We start from the raw sequence: 19,834 nt of genomic DNA on the forward strand, positions 1-19,834 counted from the left end.
CCCCTCTTCCTTTCAAATCTCGATTCATGCCACTCTTATGCCTTTTCTCCGTCTCTGCTTCCGTCCCCCGTCCCCCCCTTTCCCCTTTTCTCCTTCTTTCCTCTGTGTCTCTGCCTTTCTAGTGAACCCCAGTTACAATGGAGCGGAACCCAAACGGTCCAGAACTGCTTACACCCGACAGCAGGTTTTAGAATTGGAGAAAGAATTCCACTATAACCGCTACCTAACTCGGCGAAGACGCATCGAGATCGCTCACTCTTTGGTTCTCTCCGAAAGGCAGATCAAAATCTGGTTTCAGAACCGGAGGATGAAGTGGAAAAAAGACCACAGGCTCCCCAACACCAAAGTCAGATCCTCGGCTTCCTCGGGCTCGTCCGCCGGCTCCTCCACCACCAACTCCGCCGCCGGCGTGGTCCCCCCGGCCGGCAACACTGTCGCGGCCGCCAACACTGTCGCGGCCGCCGACGAACTCACCCGGGTCTCCGCCGCGGAGCGAGGCGAGGATATTACAAGGTTATAAAAACAGATAACGACACAAGAGAGGAGACAGGGAGAGAGAGAAATGACTGATTATTTATAGAATATAATATATATTTTGGTTCTTCGTAGTTTTCTTGTGCGTAAAAAGAAGAAAATATGGCAAGAGAGGTCTTCCTTTGAGTCCACAGTTATATAAAATTGCATGTTATATAGCATGGATTAATGCGAATACCTACCGATTTTTTTACGCTACATCAGGGTTTAATTTATTTAAAATAAGATTTTAAAAAATGGTTGGAGGAGGAAGAAGGACGCTGTTTTTTGTGGGTTTTGTTTAAGCTTTAGTTCGGGAAGGGTATCACAGACACCATGTCTGCCCGTGCCAATAGGTTAAATGCACAATTGTCGTTCTATTTATTTTTATTTTAAGAAAAACAAACGACTGTAGAGACTTTTCTTTTTCTATTTTATGTGAAAAAAAAGCCAGATGATGACAAAAATCCACTGAATCTTGGACGTACTTGTTTCTGTTTGAAAAAAAATATATAATTAAGGGTGATGGTAAAATACTGTGAGTCATTTGGCGTAATTACACAAAGAAAACGAGACAAAGAAGTTAAGTAGTAAGTTTTGTGGTGACGTTGTGTTTTAGGCTGATTTTACCTGATCATTGTGAAATACAATAAACGAAATTTAGTGTCATTGTGATATTCATAGTGGTCAATAAAACAGTGAGTGTCAATATTAGTTTTAAACAGGTTGGCGTGATTTTCATTTATTTTTAATCTGCTCAACCGAATGCCCACAGTCTCTGTGCTCTGTGTCATTTCAGACTTGATTGTACCTCAGGGTTAGTTTTTTTTACCAAATGAGGTCTACAGGAAAGATCAATCGGCGTGGATTCGAGAAACAAAATGTTAAAACAGCCGAGAGAAAGGGGAACGCGCGGGTTATATACAGAGAGGATGTTGAAATTAACAACCTGGGGTTGAGGTTTTAGGTGGCGGTGTGATTTAACGTTAACAGAGAGGCCGATGTGCCTCCAGTCGATTTAGTACAGTGGAATGTGTCCTCCAGCCTAGAGTGTGATTACCAGATAAATATAGAGCTGGGAGACGACACGTAAATAAAATTCAAAACCATACGCGTGCAATGCAGTCAAGTCCGCGTTCCCATAACGATCAGAATTTATTTCCTGGTGACAGCGAAGATGAGCGCGGCGCTTCCTCGGCGTTTCTGTTTTGCTTGTTGTGTGTTTCCAGATCGTGGAATTATCAATTCGTACAACTGCTGCGACTTGGGAAGGGATTCTGAGAAGCAGACCCTTCTAGACGGCGTTTTCTGCTTGGTTACCTGCGAGGCCTTAAGGGTGGCAGTCTGACACCGTTGCCTATCCTCAGCCAAAATAAATACATATATATTACGGCGATAAATACATATTTCATTAAGAGCAGCAGACGTTTCGTGTAAAAACGTACAGGCAAGCAACTAGTACACCGTGTAGACGTTCCTAATCGTTTTTTCAGGTGTGCTCGAATACCCTGCTAATAATGTAGGCCCTTCACGATGAGGCGTTGTCATTCTTCGGGAAGCGAGAGTTGCAGCTAGTGTCGTTTTGTTTTTAACCTCGCCGGAATGCGCTGTACAAAAAAAAAAATCAATACTCTTCAGCCACATCACCCAAGTCGTATCTCTAACCGGCATGTTCACTTTTCTGACTGTTTTAACTGGCCGGGGAAGGACTCCATAGTCCAGGCCTCGGCAGTGCAGGAGATCATGGCTGGTTCGTTTTAAAAAGTGGTTGTTGACTTTTCTTCTTAATATTTAATAAGCACCCTTCAACGGGGTCAGGGAGGTTAACATTTTGTAAACTCCCCGTGGTCGTTTATATAAAGTACTGATAACGTATCCTTAACAGGTTTAGCTGTAAGTACGTGTTATTTTTTATTCAACCAGAATTCACTTGCCTATTCATTGAAATGTAATAATATTTATAAGGCCACTAATCGTGGAAAGTCATTTCGTCACCCTTACTGATTCCGAACTACAAAAACTACCTGTTAAAACCAGAAATGTTTTTGTTTTGTAACACTCGAACAGCAAGAACTGCACTGAACGAAACTTGACGCTTGTCAAGCTTTTGAAATGTACAGAACAAAAACATGACTGCCTACAAAAAAACAACAACAACGATTAAACATCCTCCACAGTAGCGTTCATCAATTTGTCCAAATTACAATATGCGGTTTTTCTTTGTGTTTTTTCGTTGGAATTGTCTCCTGGGTTTATGGTGTTTCAAGACAAGTAAAAAGGGAATTAAAAAAAAGAGAAAAGAAGATTCTTAAATCCGGATAATTACTTCCCCCTGTTTCTTAATTTCTTTTAATCAAATCTCCCAGCTACCGACGCATTGATCGCCTTCAGCTTCGTAGAGATAAAAACCCGAATGAGTGGTGCTATTACGGGGGGAAATCTAGCTCGATATTTCATCTTAATAAATAAATCTCGGGCTCAGAACGTCATCTGAACCTTGAACTCGCTGTGTCAGCAGCTCCAGACAAGTTGCACGTTTCTATTCCTAAATTCTGTGGCCATTTCTCCACCGTTTTCTGTGTGTCGTGTTACTGCGGTTCTATAGTCTACTGTGCAGAAAATTCCAAGAGCACGAGGCCGGTCTGGGAGAGGGAGATGGCCTGAGCCTCACATTATATTAATTTATACGTCAAAGACGAATTCAATGCTCTTCCGATATAAAGTAAAATGATAAATGCCTTGCCGTCTTTATCGGTTCATATGGTGTATTTCTTCTAAAGCAGTATGTGATACTTGTTCTTGGGGGTGAAAGTGTCTCTTCCGCCCTCACTCAAAAAGTGCAGTTTCCCGAGTTCAGATGAAGTAAACAGTGATCCGCGGAGCACCAGCGCAGCTCTGGGTGGTTGTTGTTCGCCAGCACGTTTTGAGGGATGCGGTTAAAAGACACTGGAAGACCGCAGGGATCCAGTGAGAACTTTATAAATTAAGAATAGGTATGCGAATGAAATGAGATTGTGCAACTTCGGCTTCCTAGGTGGAGGAGCTAAAACACAAAAGATACAACTATTTGGAACCATTAATCACGCGCGGCCTCGATTTTGAACGATTTCGTGGAGTTTCTGCACCTCGAATTGGCACCGGTTCGTGCGGCACAGAAGGACCAGCCCCGGCCCCCGCTTCGACTAGAATGGGTTTAAAACCAGGCGACTTTTCTCGTGTTCCTGAGGCTATTATTTAAAAAACACACACACACACACAAACACAATCCACTCGCCTTCTCCGTGTCACTCTCACTTGGCCGTGACATTCGAGGGGGAAGAGTTGAAAAAGCAGGGTCTCACACCCGCGTTCTCAAGGCTTTATATCGGCAGACAGGGCAGAAAAATGATCGTGCGGGCCACAAAACGAGGCTTCCCCGCGATCTCTTTCTAAGTGCTGTCGCCTCCACGTCGCGAGGCTGAAAAGGTGCTTTATTGAAGTTTCGGACGAACGGCGAGAAGGCCGAGGTCACGCGGAGGCCACATTTTCTATCCCATTAGGCATATTTCAACCGGCCTGCCTGACCTTTGCACCCCGATGACCTGACTGTCTCTCTCAACGTGTACCTTCTGTGTGTGCGCGCCATCCTAAAGGTTACCGGGCTCAGTCAGCGCTGTGCCCCCTTTGTAGATATTTTTTTTTCCTGGGAGGGGTTGGTGGGGGGGGGGGGGGAGCATATTAATGAGTCAGGAGATGGGAGGCAACTCAATGCGTGTTGGCGCATTGTGGCTCTCCGAGGTGACCCCCGAAAACAAAAAGGAAAGACAGTGCACGGGGTGAACTAGCGGACAAGCCCGTCCTTAGTCGGAGCCCTGTAGCACTCAGCAGCAAACCCGAGGGCCGGGATGGGGCTCTCCGCGGTGTTAAAGCTCGCGCGTGACAGGCGTCCCCGTGCATGTGAGTACAGAGCTCGACCTTAACTCTCGGCTTGTTCAACCGTCTTGTTTCCGAACAGAAGTGGACCTGCAAAGTCCAAATGTGGCAATGATGACCACAGTTCTGGAGAAAGAAGGAGTGTGTTGGAGGTGGGGTGGGGTGGTGATTGCGGGTGTTATCTGTGGCAAACCGGTCGAAAACGAGCCGTCTAGGACCCCGGTTTAAGATCCTTCAGTGCCTGTAAATGAGCACGTTACGAATAGTAACGAAGACTAGTAAACAGTCGAGAGACAGACCCACACATGCGCAGAGAAGCCTAGGGTCGCTATACAACAGAAACGATTCTGCAAAATCTGATGCTCATGAAAGTTGCATTCTAATACGATTCATTATGTGGGGGTCTTACTCAGATGTGCGAAAAAAGAAAAATGTCGAGGATCTGAAAGTTTCTTTTGAACAGCCATTTCGCTGTATCTACCTCTCACCTTTTCTTTATATAAAGGTACTGACTTACCGAATTAAAGAATTTCTGGTAATAAATCTATGCAGGTGTTTAATGTGTGATCAAAACTATCAACAAAAAATAAGTTGATAGCTGTGCGTTGATTTGTACTGTAGCCGTTATCACTGTGGTAGTTTTGCCTAAACTTTCGATGTTTTTTTTTAAATAACGGATTGATACTGTCTGTGTTTTTAAGAGGTGGAATGTCTTTTAAATATAATTGTCAATGCCCGGTCACAATTTCTTCTGCGTGAAGCTTTGTACTCCTGGCGTGTTCGTCTTTCCAGAAATCTCTAGCTGTCCTTTTTGTGCCCTCAGTGCGCGTACCTGTAGCACTGTTTTTTTCATATAAAAACCCGAAAATCTGATTAGATGTTATTTTTCACTCCGAAAACACTCAGTTGAATCTGTTGTATGATCTCCTATGAAATCAGCGTCACATCCTAACAGACACATCGCACAATTATGTCAAACAATCCTATAATACGTCGAATTTCAAATTCCCCTTTTTATCAGATTGCATATTCGCAAAACTAAAACAAAAGTCACAATCACGTTCAATACACACATTAGTCATAGCATTAAAGTTTTGAAACGTTAAACCAATGCCTGAATGGCCTCTTCATCAATATAAACGGGATAGATACTATTCAACACTATTACTGTAATATTTACAGCCATCTAGGATTCATCACTTGACTGCTTGTGTTGTTGTTTGTTTTTCCTTCGATGGGAATTACACTCACTAAATTATATGTGCGGCAGCCAAGTTGCGTGAATTACGATATTACAACTGGAAAGTGCCACAGGAACGCGGGTGTAACTCATCTTTATGGTGCCGTCGTATATCAAGATCGAGTAATAGAGTTGTATGGGGTTCCTAATCTGCCATTCTGATTTATTTGAGCGGGCAAGAAACCAAAACTTTTCTTCCTAGTTTTTTTTAGGAAACGGGACGCCTTTTGCTTCTCCAAACTGTAACACTGTAACAGGGATACGAGAACATAGTATGGCGCTTTCTAACACGTTACATCGCTCTGAATTCGGCGTAATGGCCCAGAGCTCAAAGGTTAAGATAATGGTTTATTCTCGATTTCCTGCGAGAATTACTTAGGCTCTGACACAGTGACCCTGCGTTTGCGGTAACAGAATCCAGGCCCGTTTAAAACGCAATTATCTCGTTTGAACTGTATTTAGTCTCCTATATGTGATTTTTCACAACAACGCCCCAAAGCTTGGATTAGACATTATGTGCAAAGACTTTATACTATACAGGGATTAAATGGCTGTATATCCACGTCTTTGAGAATTTGATCTTGTGAATTTCTCGTTTAAGCAACAAAGAAACGCTCCCTAGAGTACAGATTTTAAGCAACTTACATGCTAATATACGAAGTGCGCGGACTTGTCACGAATTTAAAAGGTTCATTCAGCTATGAAGGAAGAAACCACTCTGTTCTGCGTATCTCCTCTGAAAATGTATACTTTCTAACTCCACAAGAGATTTTTTTGTGTTGTAACAGTGTCCCCCAAAACATTTTACAATTTGGTTTCAGACATTTGTTAAATTACTCTTATTTTATTTAGCACATTTTACACAGTGGTTTAAATATAAAAATTCCAGAATACAGAAATTATTATTGATATTATTATAAGACAAATAGTTACTGTCGATATACTGGGTAATGACTGCCTCCCACACGCACACAGACACAACCCTCCGGCTCTGATAGAACGCACAGCTACTAAAAAGTCAGACAGCGAGTTAAAAGTCAACACAGCGTGTGTTGTCATGCAGTGTAAAAATATGTAGACCTCTCACATGTTAAAAAAGGTGTGCACTCCGCTAAGCAAACAATTACAAAAGCCTGCCTTTCCAAAAAAAAAAAAAGAACCTCAGAATGCATTTCCACAGGGTGTGTCTTTTGGGTCAATCCCCATCTTCCAGGGCTGGCAGGAGGTGAGCTCGTGAACTGAACCTGCCGCACAGAAATGAGATCAGGGAGAGGAAGCAGAAAACCGGACATGTGCTTTACAGCGAGAGCGAGGCTGTCTGGTCAGTGCCCGCTTACAGACATGCCCGCGAGAGTCCTCGGGGCCAGGCACCCAGCAGCAGAGAGGTGACTTGTAGTAAGTAAATGTTCTACTGTATGGGCTTTTCATACCTGTTAAAACGTCATGTCACCGAAGGGAGCGTGAATGAAGGCCAACCAAAAAGCTTCGCGGCGTTGCTTCGGAAACACTTCATGACTTACTACACGCCATGAATTTAAAGTATACATATTGCATATTGACCTCGGAGCAGGGCCTGAGGTATACCACAAAGTGTCACATTTCGAGGGAGTTTGAGACTAGAACTCCCCCCCCCCCCCAAAAAAAAAAAAAACAAAGCTCCAAAGCGTCTATAATACACTGTAATGCAGTATTCACAGCTTTTTCTGGAAAGGCGGATGGGGGCGGGGGTGAGACTAGCATATGAGCAATAAGTCTTTGCCTATCTACTAAAACCCTAAACTCTTTCGCTTGGTTCATTGGTTTCCAAAAGCGCATACCGGCTTCTGAAGATTTTTGGTTACTGAGACAGGAAAACGTGTTGAGTGTTACCTGCACGAGTGCATTCTAGGGCTCGTGCTCCCTGGGACCCTGCCGGTCTGTTCCAGTACATATATAGGCTCGAGCTCGGGACAGGAGGTCCCCGGGACTTCCAGTTTTGTGACGCTTCCGATAAATATTTGAAGAGTCAATCGGGTGTTTACTTGTAGGTCGGGTGTCTGGCGACGCAGGGGTTGTGACCTTACTTTGGACATGAGGATAATTAAAGATCGTGGCGTGGACGCGCCGGCTTCAGAATGGAGAGAGAAGAAAGAAGACAGGGCCCGGGTGTGTTTGTGTGATGAAGGAGGAGGAGGAGGTGGAGACAGCGACGAGGAGAGAGGGAGTTTGGATGAACCACAAAACACCAGGTAAGAAGAAGATCGCGGGGCAGGTGATGGGGCTTTTATTTCTGTAAAACACGTGTTCAACACCTAGTGCTGGCGCTGCGACGGTGTGATGGCTTCATATACGTGCACGGTTTTGCTTTAAAAACACGAAAGGAAGAGATCGATACCTATCTGGATAGAACAATCGTTCGAGAATAAATCATAACTTCCATCTACCTGCGTGGAAATGTAAAATCGCCGCCGGAAGTTGGTGTTTTTTTTTTATCTATTTGTTTGATTCTGGCTTCTGCTCAGTGAAACGCCATATCACATATCTCCGGCTCACCGTTTGAATCTTCTAACGTCAACAGCTGCCACCCACTGCATTGAACTGCGCACCATTTAGGAATAACGGCAGCAGTTAGGAAAACAAATGGCTTAATTAATTGGTTAATTAAAATATTGGTGGTGGTGTTCACTCATTACCGACACGGTAATGCTGCGGGGGAACACTCTGGGTTGGCTGGCTGGGGGACAGAGATAACCACTCGCACCAGTGTCTCCCCTGTCTTATCGACACGAAGGCCCCACCCGCGATCAGAGAGGCCTCGGAGGCCCCGCGTGGGCGCACCTGCAGAATCAGACACGACGCCAGGAGGTTATCGATAGAAGAATGGCAAACCATGTCACTCCATGGTCACAGTCTTGAACCATCTTTAGCTCTCGTGGTACAAAATAAAACAGCTGTAACCCGCTCCAGGGTGCAAAGATTCGCGAATTTCGCGTTTTTCCAGTCATTGCTAGATCTCCGCACAGCATCCAAGCCACGTTTATATACACTGGCAGACAAAAGTAACGTATGAAAATCCAGTCAGGACGATTTGTGGAGGCCGACCACATAGAATGAAACAAGACAAAACTAAACCGTGTCATTCCACAATTCAATATATTCCAGCTTTGTGTTGGAGCAAAGGCTGAAGCGTGATTGAACCCAGAACACTTTAAACAATCGGCGTGAACTTGATCGAGCTCAGTAACCTATTCTTTGCAGGCATCGAGAGAGAAAGAGATTAAGTTTCAATTTCTGTGCTCATTTCCAAGAAAGTAATTGAAACGGGTGTGCAAAGTAATTATCTAAAATGTGTGCCTTCCTTTACACGTTAACAGAGGTTTAAGTATAAAGAAAGTGTTTGATTTTGAACCGTTTTTTGTTAAAATATGAGATTCGTGTTTAACAACATCCAGTACCCTTCGAAGCTCTTTTATTAAATGAAATAAATTATTGCTACAAAAAAACTATATCACTTACTTCAATAATATCAATTAGAAAGCATAACGCCTTTCTGCCAATTATATTTATCCCGTACGGAGATCTTGCTTGCTCGTTTCCAATAAATATTTTTTTTTACGTATCTTCAATTTTTAAACAAGCAAAAGAAAATAGAAAACACTATGTGCCGTGTATTGCATCGTATCTGTTAATGTTTTTATCTGCATGGCTATAAATGTGTCAACGTTCGGTCGTAAATATCAGAAGTGGATATTTTGGACTACAAGTTCTGTCTCCTGAGGTCTTTGAAAGTATTTCTGTAAACTTCTCAGTCTGCAGCCGACTGACAACTGAAAAATCAAGTCTTCAGCACACTATTTATAAATGATGTGTGTAAGATTTATTATAAATAGTTTCGATCTGCGCCTTCATGTGTCTTATGTAAGAAAACAAAAGCGGACAGTTTATTTCGATGGCTGTCAAGGCCGGATTTACCTTCGAAAAATAATATTTTAATACGTAACGGCAAGAATATCTTAATATTTTCTTTGCCAGGAGGGGAATGTTTGTAAATTTAAAACTAAAAACGTTCAGTCCTGACATTCCTCGTTAGTGACGAAGAGGACTTGGTGACGTCACAATCGCAAAGCGAAGAGTGAACTTTGCCTGTTACAGGCCTTTCAATAAGTGGATTTTAGCGCTATAAAGACATTAGGGACAGACAGAGAGGGGACATCCTTCCCGGAATCCGATATCTTGCCAGTTCTCATTTACTTAGAATTAACGCCAGGTCGAGACGACTGACAAGATGCTGCGTGGATGCATATTTCACCCGAAGTGGGTAAAACACACTGCTGCACACACACACACAAAAAAAAATTTCCGTTGTATTTTTTTTTCTGTACCCGTCACTCCCCCTCAAAGAAAATTAAATGAACGACGTGGACTTCACTTTGCTTGACTACCTACATTGTCAGCGCCACGCGCCGTGGAAGCCGTCACACCTGAGTTTACGACGCGTCTTGCCGGGTCGTTTTCTGTCAGACGGCTGACGCACGTCACGGGTCTCTGTTCCGGGCAGTACGCGGTTCTCTCGTTTTGTCTTGGGGGGACGACTGCGCCTTGTACTTCGAGACGTCGTGTCACGGATCTGACCTCCGGGGAGCGGGGTGTCCCGAAACCCACTAGTTCTCAGAGCCGAGGAGAGAGGAGAGTTAAAGGGGAGAGGAGAGAAACAGTCAAGCGGAGTCGCTTGACGAGACAGAGAGGAGGCTGCGGCGCCCCGTTGGTGCTCGAGCCCCAGGTAACACATAGACGATGGAGAATCGATCACACGGATGGAACAGAGGAACACAAGGACGTTTTGTGGAGACCGTGCTGCTGGTTGGCTTGCAAAGACAGACTAGTGTGGGCGACGAACCCCGGGTGTGGAAGAGTCGAGAACGGGTTTGTGACGTTGCAACGAACGCGGTGTTGTGCCCCGCGTGCGGATTCTCGGTATAAACAGTACAGCGGAGAACAGAATGAAAGCGCCGTTTTTCAAAAGTCAACTCCGTTTCGTCACAAAGGGGCAGGTGTCCTTGTCGACACACCCGGCCTCCCCACCGGGGCTGTTTCCCGGTGTCCTGTCCCACCAGTGACCCCTCGCTACGGTTCGGCAAGAGCGACTCTCCGGGTCTAACGCCCAGAGGGCGTGAAACCGGCCCGTGTCGTCGCCTGGTCGCCAAACGTCCCCGTAGGCTGAAGGTGCTCACATCGCGTTGAATTGCTAAATGTGACCTCGCTTGTCTCTGTCACCCCCCGCCACCGGAAAATAAAAACACCAAGCAAAAATCCATGATGTGAATTCTTTAAAATATATCTTACCTTATCTTATATTTTTTTCCAAAATTGATCCTGAAAGAGCCCGACTAGATAACGCCACAGATCTCGCAAACTGAGCTCCGAGAACACGGTGTGGGCAGGTATGGCCTGTCACTTCAACACTTCAGCCAGAACATAAGTTTGTTTTGTTTTTGTTAAGCTGTTTGGTTTCTTTCTGGGGCCAAGACCGGTTAAAATCATTCTGCCTATTTAAAAAATCTAATGTAAAATATTGAAGTTAAAAATGATCCAGAACACAAAACCCTCCTTGGTATGATAATGAATTTGATGTCACTATGCTACCCCGTTGGATCACATTCTTACACTGACTTGTCTGAACCGACTGATCTTCTATCGTTTTCCCTCGGAGTTTGCCTCCTGTGAGCGAAAGTTTTATGGTAGCCGAATTTCTCATTTCCACCCACCTACCCCCTCATAAGCCAAAAGTCAAATAGAATATATTTTTTTTAATTTTTTTTGATGTTAAATAAAATCAAACAACTTCTGTAGGAAAGCTCTTAAACTGAACTCCGAGCAAATCGAAACAAAACAGGCAGAAAGTAATGCAAACGTACGGGAATGTTGAGCAGATATAATACGTATTATCAAACATTTTATTTAAAAATTATTTTTTAAAAACATCTGTATAGAATAAACGCGTTGTTTGCTTTACAGTTCTTTGCTTTTCTGATGTAGTTAAATATATTTATATATATATGATGCTGTAATGTATCCTCAAACATATGAAAATGTTGCTTTATAGTCCTATCCGTTTACTAACCGTTTAAATAAAATACTGCAAAATAAATTGTTTTTTTAATCAATCTTAATATATAACACACATTAACAGTAATAAATACACAGATCTCTGGTTGGCTGCGCTATTAGGGAAACGAATGTAGTTGGCACTTCAACTGTATTACAGTGTCCAATGCGCTTTCAAAACGTTTTAATTCCTTTTAAAAACAGGTTTTACGTTGGGTGATCCTAACTTTTTTTTTAAAGAAAGATTTTTGTAAAAGAGGCCGTGTTTTTATCTTTAGGGTTTTACAGCAGTACTAGCGATATCAAGCAACAGAGACGAGGTGTGTCCGTAAACGCTCAACGTCCGCTTGGTCTTTTAATACAGGATTAGACAGGACAGGAGGTTCGTTCTTAAAATTAACTTTAAAAGGGAAATGAAATCCTGGGAGGTAACTAGTATTACTGTTTTTACCTTTTGTACTGCTGCTGATACAAATATAGGCACCGGTATTGCTTTAAATATCCTTTCAATGTCCTGTAGCCGATCGAGTCCGCCAAACCGGGCTGTAAATCCGAACCACAGTCTTCTCAACTGCAGTAAAACAAGAAGCCGTAAAAACGAGACAGTGATTTAAAAAGTAGGCTGTCTGCCCGTCTGCTAACTAGGCTAGCTCTTGCCCTGCATTTTATAGCCGCTTTTTGAATAGAGGCATGCTTTTCGAGACCATCTGAGAGGGGTGTTTACTATTATAGGAGTTTACAATTTCCCTATTCACAGGAGTAATAATAATAATAAAAATAATAATAATATTGATAATAATAATGACGGTAGCCCTTGGCTATTTATCATAAAGGTGACAAACAGGCTGCACAAATACCGCACACGTGGTGTTTCAGACTGCTCTGCGCACAGGGACCAAGTCGCGGGTGTGTGAGAGAGCCCCGGGCCGCGGTAAGGAGGGCTGCGCTGGGAGTCTCGGCCTGTTTTGAATCGTACATTGTCTCTCCTGGACATCTGGGAGCGCTCTGCAGCTCCAGCCCCACATTCCGCTGTTGCGCGCTGATTTATGGCAGCTGAGCTACGCCTCGCCCCCACCGCTTGCTGGTCAGAGCTGCGCCAGAGAACCCGCACCCCAGCGCGACCCACACGCATACATCTGGGGGTACAGGCGTGGAGAGGGGTACTGTTGGGGGGGGGCAGGCATAGTCTTTTCCTATTAAGGTAGTGCTGTACGAACTGAACTAGGCCTCCTGTGACTTCATAAAAAATGCAAACCTACACATCCCCCAGGTCACACGAATCAGTGCTTCCCCGAGAAGGTCGCACTAGCGCACGGTCAGACTAGAGCGGCTGTTGGATGGCTGGTCTGTTCCCCGGGGCTGCGGAGGCGTGCCAGGTAACCTCAGTCGAGATGAACGCCGGAGACGGCGGCGCGCGGGGACTCCCAGCCCCCCCCCCCCCCGCCCCGCCCCGCCCCTGCCCGCGCGCCCCGGTCGGGTTGAAACTCGGGTCGCCCTGCTATTGTCCGCGCGGCTCTGGGCGGCGTCCGAGCTGCGCAGCGGTGGGGCGGAAGTGCCATAAATCCGCGTTCTCTTGTAAAGCCCGAGGGGAACAGATGTTCCAGATCTCACTGGACTGGCCCCCCCCCTCGCTCTCCGTGTACAGGATGAGAGCCAGGCGCCTTATCATCGGAACGCTTGGGGTTCTCTCTCGCCTTCACCTCTTTGTTCTCAGATTACTGACCCCCGACTTCTCCAGCATTTTTTTCCCGTTTCAGCAAACTGCCTGTCCAAACCCTGCCATAACACGGCGCCATAGACCCATCTGTATGTGTGTGTGATGGATCTGTAGTGCCGTTTATTCAGTTCGCCACTTCAGTCGCAATGACGAAAACAAACAGTCCCGAGACGAAGCATCTTAGCTTGTTAACAGACACTGAAAGTAATAGAATTCAACTCGCCTTGATGTGCAACGATAAAATCTCCATTTATTAAATTAACAAGAAACATATCTTTGTAATTCAGAATGTTTTTTTTTAATTATTCCTCTTCTTTAATCTGGAGCCGGCTAATTGTCCTAAAATGGGTTTTTACATCCTTCCCGAGCAGTTTGTGTGAAAATAAATCGTCCATAAAATAAAATGTCAGACTGAAATGATAATAGCACCATAAAACTAAACTAAAGGAGAAATAAACTGCGAGGGGGGAAAAAAATCTTTGCTATAAGAAATAAAGATCCCTTCAATGATAAATTCTGCAGGCACTGATCTGAGATTGATGGGTATAAATGGAGTTCTGGGATGGTGAATCTTGTTCTCAGATCTCTGTTCTCGGTGTGTTAGAAGCCAGTGTTTGACAGCCACTGGGAATGGGGCTCTAGCTGGCCAGGGCTGCAGGAAATATAAACAATCTGAGTGACCCCTGACCTCGTCGGACATGACAGTAGAACATACAGAGAACATGAAGGAGGACTGTCGGGACAGGAGGGGTGTCTGTGTGGATTTGCCGGGGCGGTGAGATGGGGTGCTGGGGTGTCGGTGTGGATTTGCCAGGGCGGTGAGATGGGGTGCTGGGGTGTCGGTGTGGATTTGCCAGGGCGGTGAGATGGGGTGCTGGGGTGTCTGTTGCAAAAGCAGGCTCCTCCCACAGGTCAGACGCCTCTCTGTCCACCATTGTCCATCAAGGCCGAGGTGAAGGAGATTCCAGGCTGGCCTGTCGCCCTCTGGGTCTGACTAGTGGACCGGTTTGCACAACAGGGGGACAGAGACTTCCTCGGGGCACTCCTCACCTTGTGGTCAGGACGCAGGTGCCCCCAGGGCACAAAGACACTACCTCCTCCCCCATCCCCCCCAACAAAGCTCAGGCTGTGGTCACTGAGAGGTCATGACCCATGAGAACCCCTATACTTGTGTCACAAAGAATATGGCACAGAATCCGGCTAGCGCGAGCAGTGTGTGTGGATCGGACACCTGGACCAAGCATTCCTTAGGTGAACGCGAAGGCTAATGTCAGGAAACCAATTGGTAGAATAGGAGGATCCTTCTGCGGAACCGTGAATCCCACAGAATGTACAATAGAACAGGCACGATCCAAAAGACGAAATCCAAGGGCTTGGTCAATTAGGGATGCAATGAGTCCGGTAACCAGGGAAATCCGAAAGACATGGTCGAAAGGCAGGAGCAAAGATGTGATGGGTTCAATTAGGAATGAGATTGTGAAACAGTGGGAATGCAAGGGCGTTTGCGGGGGAGAGTGTGGGGCGTGACAACTAATTCACGTAACAAATTCGGGACTGTACGAATTGACAGAGGGGACTGTACGAATTGACAGAGGGGACTGTACGAATTGAGATGCCAGGGCTGAGTACTGGATACTACCCAACTGTAGTAGAGACTGACACCTGAGCTGTAACCTCTCCCAAAAGACAGGGAGTTCCACTGGCTGCCAGAAGGAATGTGAAGGGGGGGCTGGTGGTGTTTCACTAAACCCTGTTCTGGAAAGACGTGCGTGTGTCGGACGAGTCATAAATTACTGGCCAGTGTGTGGCTCCGCCGCGCCGCCCAGCACGCTGACAGCAATGGGAGAGGTGGCAGGCCAGTGCCGGGCGAGGCCATCTGGATGCAAAAACCTCCTCCTCTGTGATGTTCTTTTTTTTTTGCCGATAGTGATGCATTACAGCGCCTCGTTTGGGGAAAGGCTGTGCTGCTGAACATGTTAGAAGGCCCCCCCTGTTCATCTATCTGCTTTGTGTCAGTGTGCGTCTGTGTAAACCTATTTGAGCGTGGTGTGCAACATCTAACGCTCCTCCGTGCTTTCTAGGGATCAGCGTGACAAGATATTTACGTGTGCACATACAGAAGGTGGGTAGGTGAGCCAGCCCGAAACACGAGACGATAAATCCCGAAGGGATTTTATTAGCACGGGCTCTGCTGCTGGCATGCACTTAGCAAATAGACCTTAACAGTGATGGAGCGCTCGGCTTTCCTGCACTGCAGATGGATCCAGATGTTATCAGCTGTATAGATTATCTTCATTGGTCATTCCTGCTGTCTGAGCAGTCTGAGCTGCTTCTCACCCTCCCCATGACACCGCGAGGAATAATGTCATTCAGTCCCAGGATCTCTGTCAGCCATTCAGGCAGGGCGGCCGAAACCGATTCCTTGATTATTTCGTTTTGGGGAAACCAGGAGCAGTGAAAAAAGTCAACCGGTTGACGTGGCTTGAAAGAGTTTGTGCTCACCCCTCTCCCCCCCCGCCCAGACCCTGAGCGTAGGTTGTCCGTTTCTGCCAGCAAGCAAATGCTGAAAAGCAAAAACATCAAGCAAATACTTACTAGGGGGTGGGAAAGAAAAAAACTCAGAATAGCAGCTCGATTTGGATCAGCACAGGCAAAAGTGACAACAGGGGTTCACGTGAAGAACTCCTTGCGTGGCTCTCAGACAGGTGAATCAGGGGTCTCTCACTTCGCCTCCACAAAGGGCTGACTAATCAATACAAATGCTTGCAGCCCTTCTTCAGTTTTACTTGTTAATCATCTCTGTCAGTGTCTTTCCAAACCTCTTGTGCCGCAGAACCTGATCTGAATAATGGAATAATCTCTCTGTGCGACTCTGCTTTCACGGCAAGCAGTTCTTAATAACCGCACACGACTGGAGGGAGTCTTGTTTCTCAACATAGCAGGTAAATAAAAGGCTGGCAGAACAGGTAATGTCTTTAAAATCAAGATTGCCCTCCGGGACCTTTGTTTCTGCTTCATTATAACTGTTGTGTCCAGGCAGCTCTCCATTTGTCACTAGGGTGTGTGATGAGGCTGTTTGATAACCATAAACCTTCCAACAGATTCTTTTAATCAGGAGCCCACTCTGGGAAATAAACTAAATTCGGGCTGAGATACTGAGGAATTGGAAATAATAGTTTTGTGGAGGATGGAAATAAAAATGATGTTTGTGAGATAGGCTCGCCTTCTTTCCTATGTGATAAAAACAGAGTTGTGTGTTGAGCTTTGCAGGGAAGATATTGGTATAATTTGATTTCCTTTAGGACTAAGCCCTGTATAATTAATTAAAAAAAGGCAAGTGAGGCATAACTTTAAATTCACATTTTTGATTAAAATTAAGATAATTCACAGTCTTTCTTCGCTTCATTACATCACCATGTTTAAGATGCACTGGCAAATCTTTACCTTTCTCAGAAAATCATGTTGGTACCTGGTGAACTGGAGACAGTAGTGCCTAAGCCTGCTGGTTACAGAAACAGAACTAGATGTGGCTGACGAGCTTCCTAGCACAAACAAAAAGAGGAAAATAAATAGCTACACTATCTTCCAAAAGGCAATTGAAACAAGCCGTCTGTCTCTGAAACGGAGTAATAGGTGCTTGGAAATTTGCCGCACAGAAAATTGGGGTTTGCAGCTTGAGAGTCTTTGAAAGGTGGGGGAAGATGTAGCTTCTTTTTTTGTAGCTGTTGCTGGAGCCATTTCTTTGCTTTCAGAGCTCTGAAGATGAATCAGGCTAATGAGTAAACGCTTCCATGTGGACCAGGTGTGTTTCGTGCGATGCTGGCAGTGTTAATGCAGTGAAGCTATTTTGTGCCATAATTACAGCCATTAGAACCAAGTGAAAACTAGGACTGTGCAGTGATTTCCGTGTCACTTCAAAAGAGCCGCACATTGCACCTTGCTACCCCAAATTAACCCATCCTCCCCAAAATTAAGTGAGCATGTCTCCGAAGTCTTGATTTGGGAAACACGTTTCTTGTTGGAGGGCGGCAGGGTGGCGCAGTGGCCAGCATTGCTGCCTCACAGAGCTGGGGCCCTTGGTTCAGGACAGGGGGTGCAATCTGTGTGGAGTTTGCATGTTCTCCACATGTTCACATGGGTTTTTCTCCCACAGTCCAATAGGTATCTGTGTAATCGGCCTTGGTGTGAGTTTGCGAATGTTTGTGTGAGTGTGTCAGTGTGTCTGCCCCGTGCAAGACTGGCATCCCATCCAGGGTGAATCCTGCCTTGCACCCATTGCTGGCTGGGATCAGCGACTCTGTACTGGATAAAGTGGATGAAAAATGGATGGAGGGGTTTCTTGTTAGAGAACTGTCACACTCTTTAAACACTCCATTGTCTGCCTGTGAAAAAAACACTGAAGGAAACAACATTTGTTTCTCCCATCTCTCATCGTTTGCCTCTCAGGCCCTTGTGCTTATTTCGTACAATAATCCCACAGCTAGAACGTACCACATACCCTTGGCTCCCCCCTTCCAGGAAAGGGACAGTTTAGAATAGCAAGTGAAACATCATGTGTAGTTTCCTTGGAAAGTGGAAGGAACACAAAGTGCTCAGTAGAAATTGATGTAAACACGAGGAGAACATGCAGACTCCACCCAGACAGGAACTCCAAGCTGGAATTAAACCCGGGACCCATCAGCTGTGAGGCAATAGTAATAAACGCTATGTCACCCTGCTGCCCATGGATAAATACATCTTGAGTTTAGTCCAGAGGTCTCCAACCCCAGCCCTTGACAACTCCAATCCAGTCAGGGTACCTGCTCCTAAAGATTGGGAGCACTTAGCTATCTTACTGAACCGCCAAGCAAGTAATCTGTTCAACTACTAGACACCTGATCCTGAAAATACAGGTCAAATATTGATACCAGATATTGGTCCCAGAAATTGTCTTAATTGATAAATTTAACAAATAACCTCCTTAATTGGTTGCAATTAAATTGATCTCTCTGGAAGGCCCGGGAGAATCCTAACCCAGTAGAAGATTGGAAATCCCTAGTCTATCCAAACTGTACTTCCTGGATATAAATACACTTCAAGTGAATCAGTTGTCAGACAAAATAGTTGTCAGTGACATCTTGATATGTCTTAACATTTACTATGAAATAAAAACTTTCAAATTGGAAAAAAAACCACTGTGAATAACACTTGCTGAGCTCTTGGACTGGGTTTATGTTGCTAAAAGCAAAAACACATTGTCGATCTACTGATCACAATTGCGAGCAAGTAGATATTCATTTTTGAGACCGATCCATTTTAAAATGATCTTTTAAATACATTGAAAATAAATTCTTTTTGGTCAACAACACAATGGAGAAATGCCAGATATAAAATATTTTCAGATTTATTAAATGGAAAAGTAGTTTTATTTGTAAAACACGCAAATGGCGATCATGAATATTCCTGCTCTCTATACATTGTTAAAAGATTTTTTCCTATGGCAAATTCGTGCACACCCTTCTTTCCTTTTGAAAATAGCCTGAGCACTTAACGTCCACTATTATTACAGCGGACAGATCTCCTATCAGTGTCGGATTTGAATTTGAATGTAACCTGTGGTAAATTTGTAACTCCGCGTGCTGGCGGGAGCCCTGTCATCATCCCATCGCCTTCTGTTTTTATTTTTTGCAAACCACTCCGTTTATTTGCATTTATAAGTCAGAGGATAATTTGACTGTGGAGGTCAGAGTCAGAGACGCTAAGCCCTGCAGTTGTGAGTAGCTCGTTCCTGCAGTTTTCCGTCCCCCCAAAATATGGACTGTTTTCCTGTCCATCCATTTTCTGACCGCTTCTTCCCATCCAGGCTTATGGGAGAGCTGGAGTGGGGTGGACTGTGGACGGGACACCAGTCTCAGGCAGACACTCGCAACCGGGGCCAATTGGCCCAGAAGCCAATTATCCCACCAACATGAATGTGGACTGTGGGAGGAAACCGGAGCCCTGGAGGAAACCCACGCCAACACAGGGAGAACATGCAAACTCCACACAGACAGCACCCCAGGCCTGGAATTGAACCCAGGGCCCCAGTGCTGTGAGGCAACAGTGTTAACCACTGCATCACCATGCCACCCATGATTTTCCCCAGTGGCTTCATTAAATTTTATCATTTTGATTCATGAACCTATGACTGGAGATTTCTGTGCATTAGGGTTCATCAGTACTAACAGTCCTGGGATCAATTAGCTACTGACTACCAAACAGCCTGGCTGGGCTGTATGGCTCCCTTTTGTTGTAACCTCTTTCTGTGTTCCTATGACTTCATTCACATTCGCTTCGCCCTCTCCTCTGCTGCTTCACGACCCTCCCCTTTTTCAAAAACCAGTCCTCAT

The 19,834-nt window shown here is 45.1% G+C and overlaps 1 protein-coding gene across 2 annotated transcripts in view; it reads left to right on the forward strand.

Annotated features, from left to right (window-relative positions):
- Positions 1-19,834, forward strand: part of hoxc4a (homeobox C4a) — an 84,986-nt gene that overhangs the window by 50,184 nt on the left and 14,968 nt on the right. The window contains exons 4-5 of one of the 2 annotated variants that reach the window (XM_015344104.2): positions 123-513; positions 7,693-7,893. In XM_015344104.2, the coding sequence (XP_015199590.1) occupies positions 123-513; positions 7,693-7,893 (592 nt within the window). The remainder of the gene's footprint in view (positions 1-122; positions 514-7,692; positions 7,894-19,834) is intronic. The other variant, XM_006629273.3, reaches the window with a different exon arrangement.

This window comes from Lepisosteus oculatus, chromosome 1 (genome assembly GCF_040954835.1).
Source record: "Lepisosteus oculatus isolate fLepOcu1 chromosome 1, fLepOcu1.hap2, whole genome shotgun sequence".
Lineage (NCBI taxonomy): Eukaryota > Metazoa > Chordata > Actinopteri > Semionotiformes > Lepisosteidae > Lepisosteus > Lepisosteus oculatus.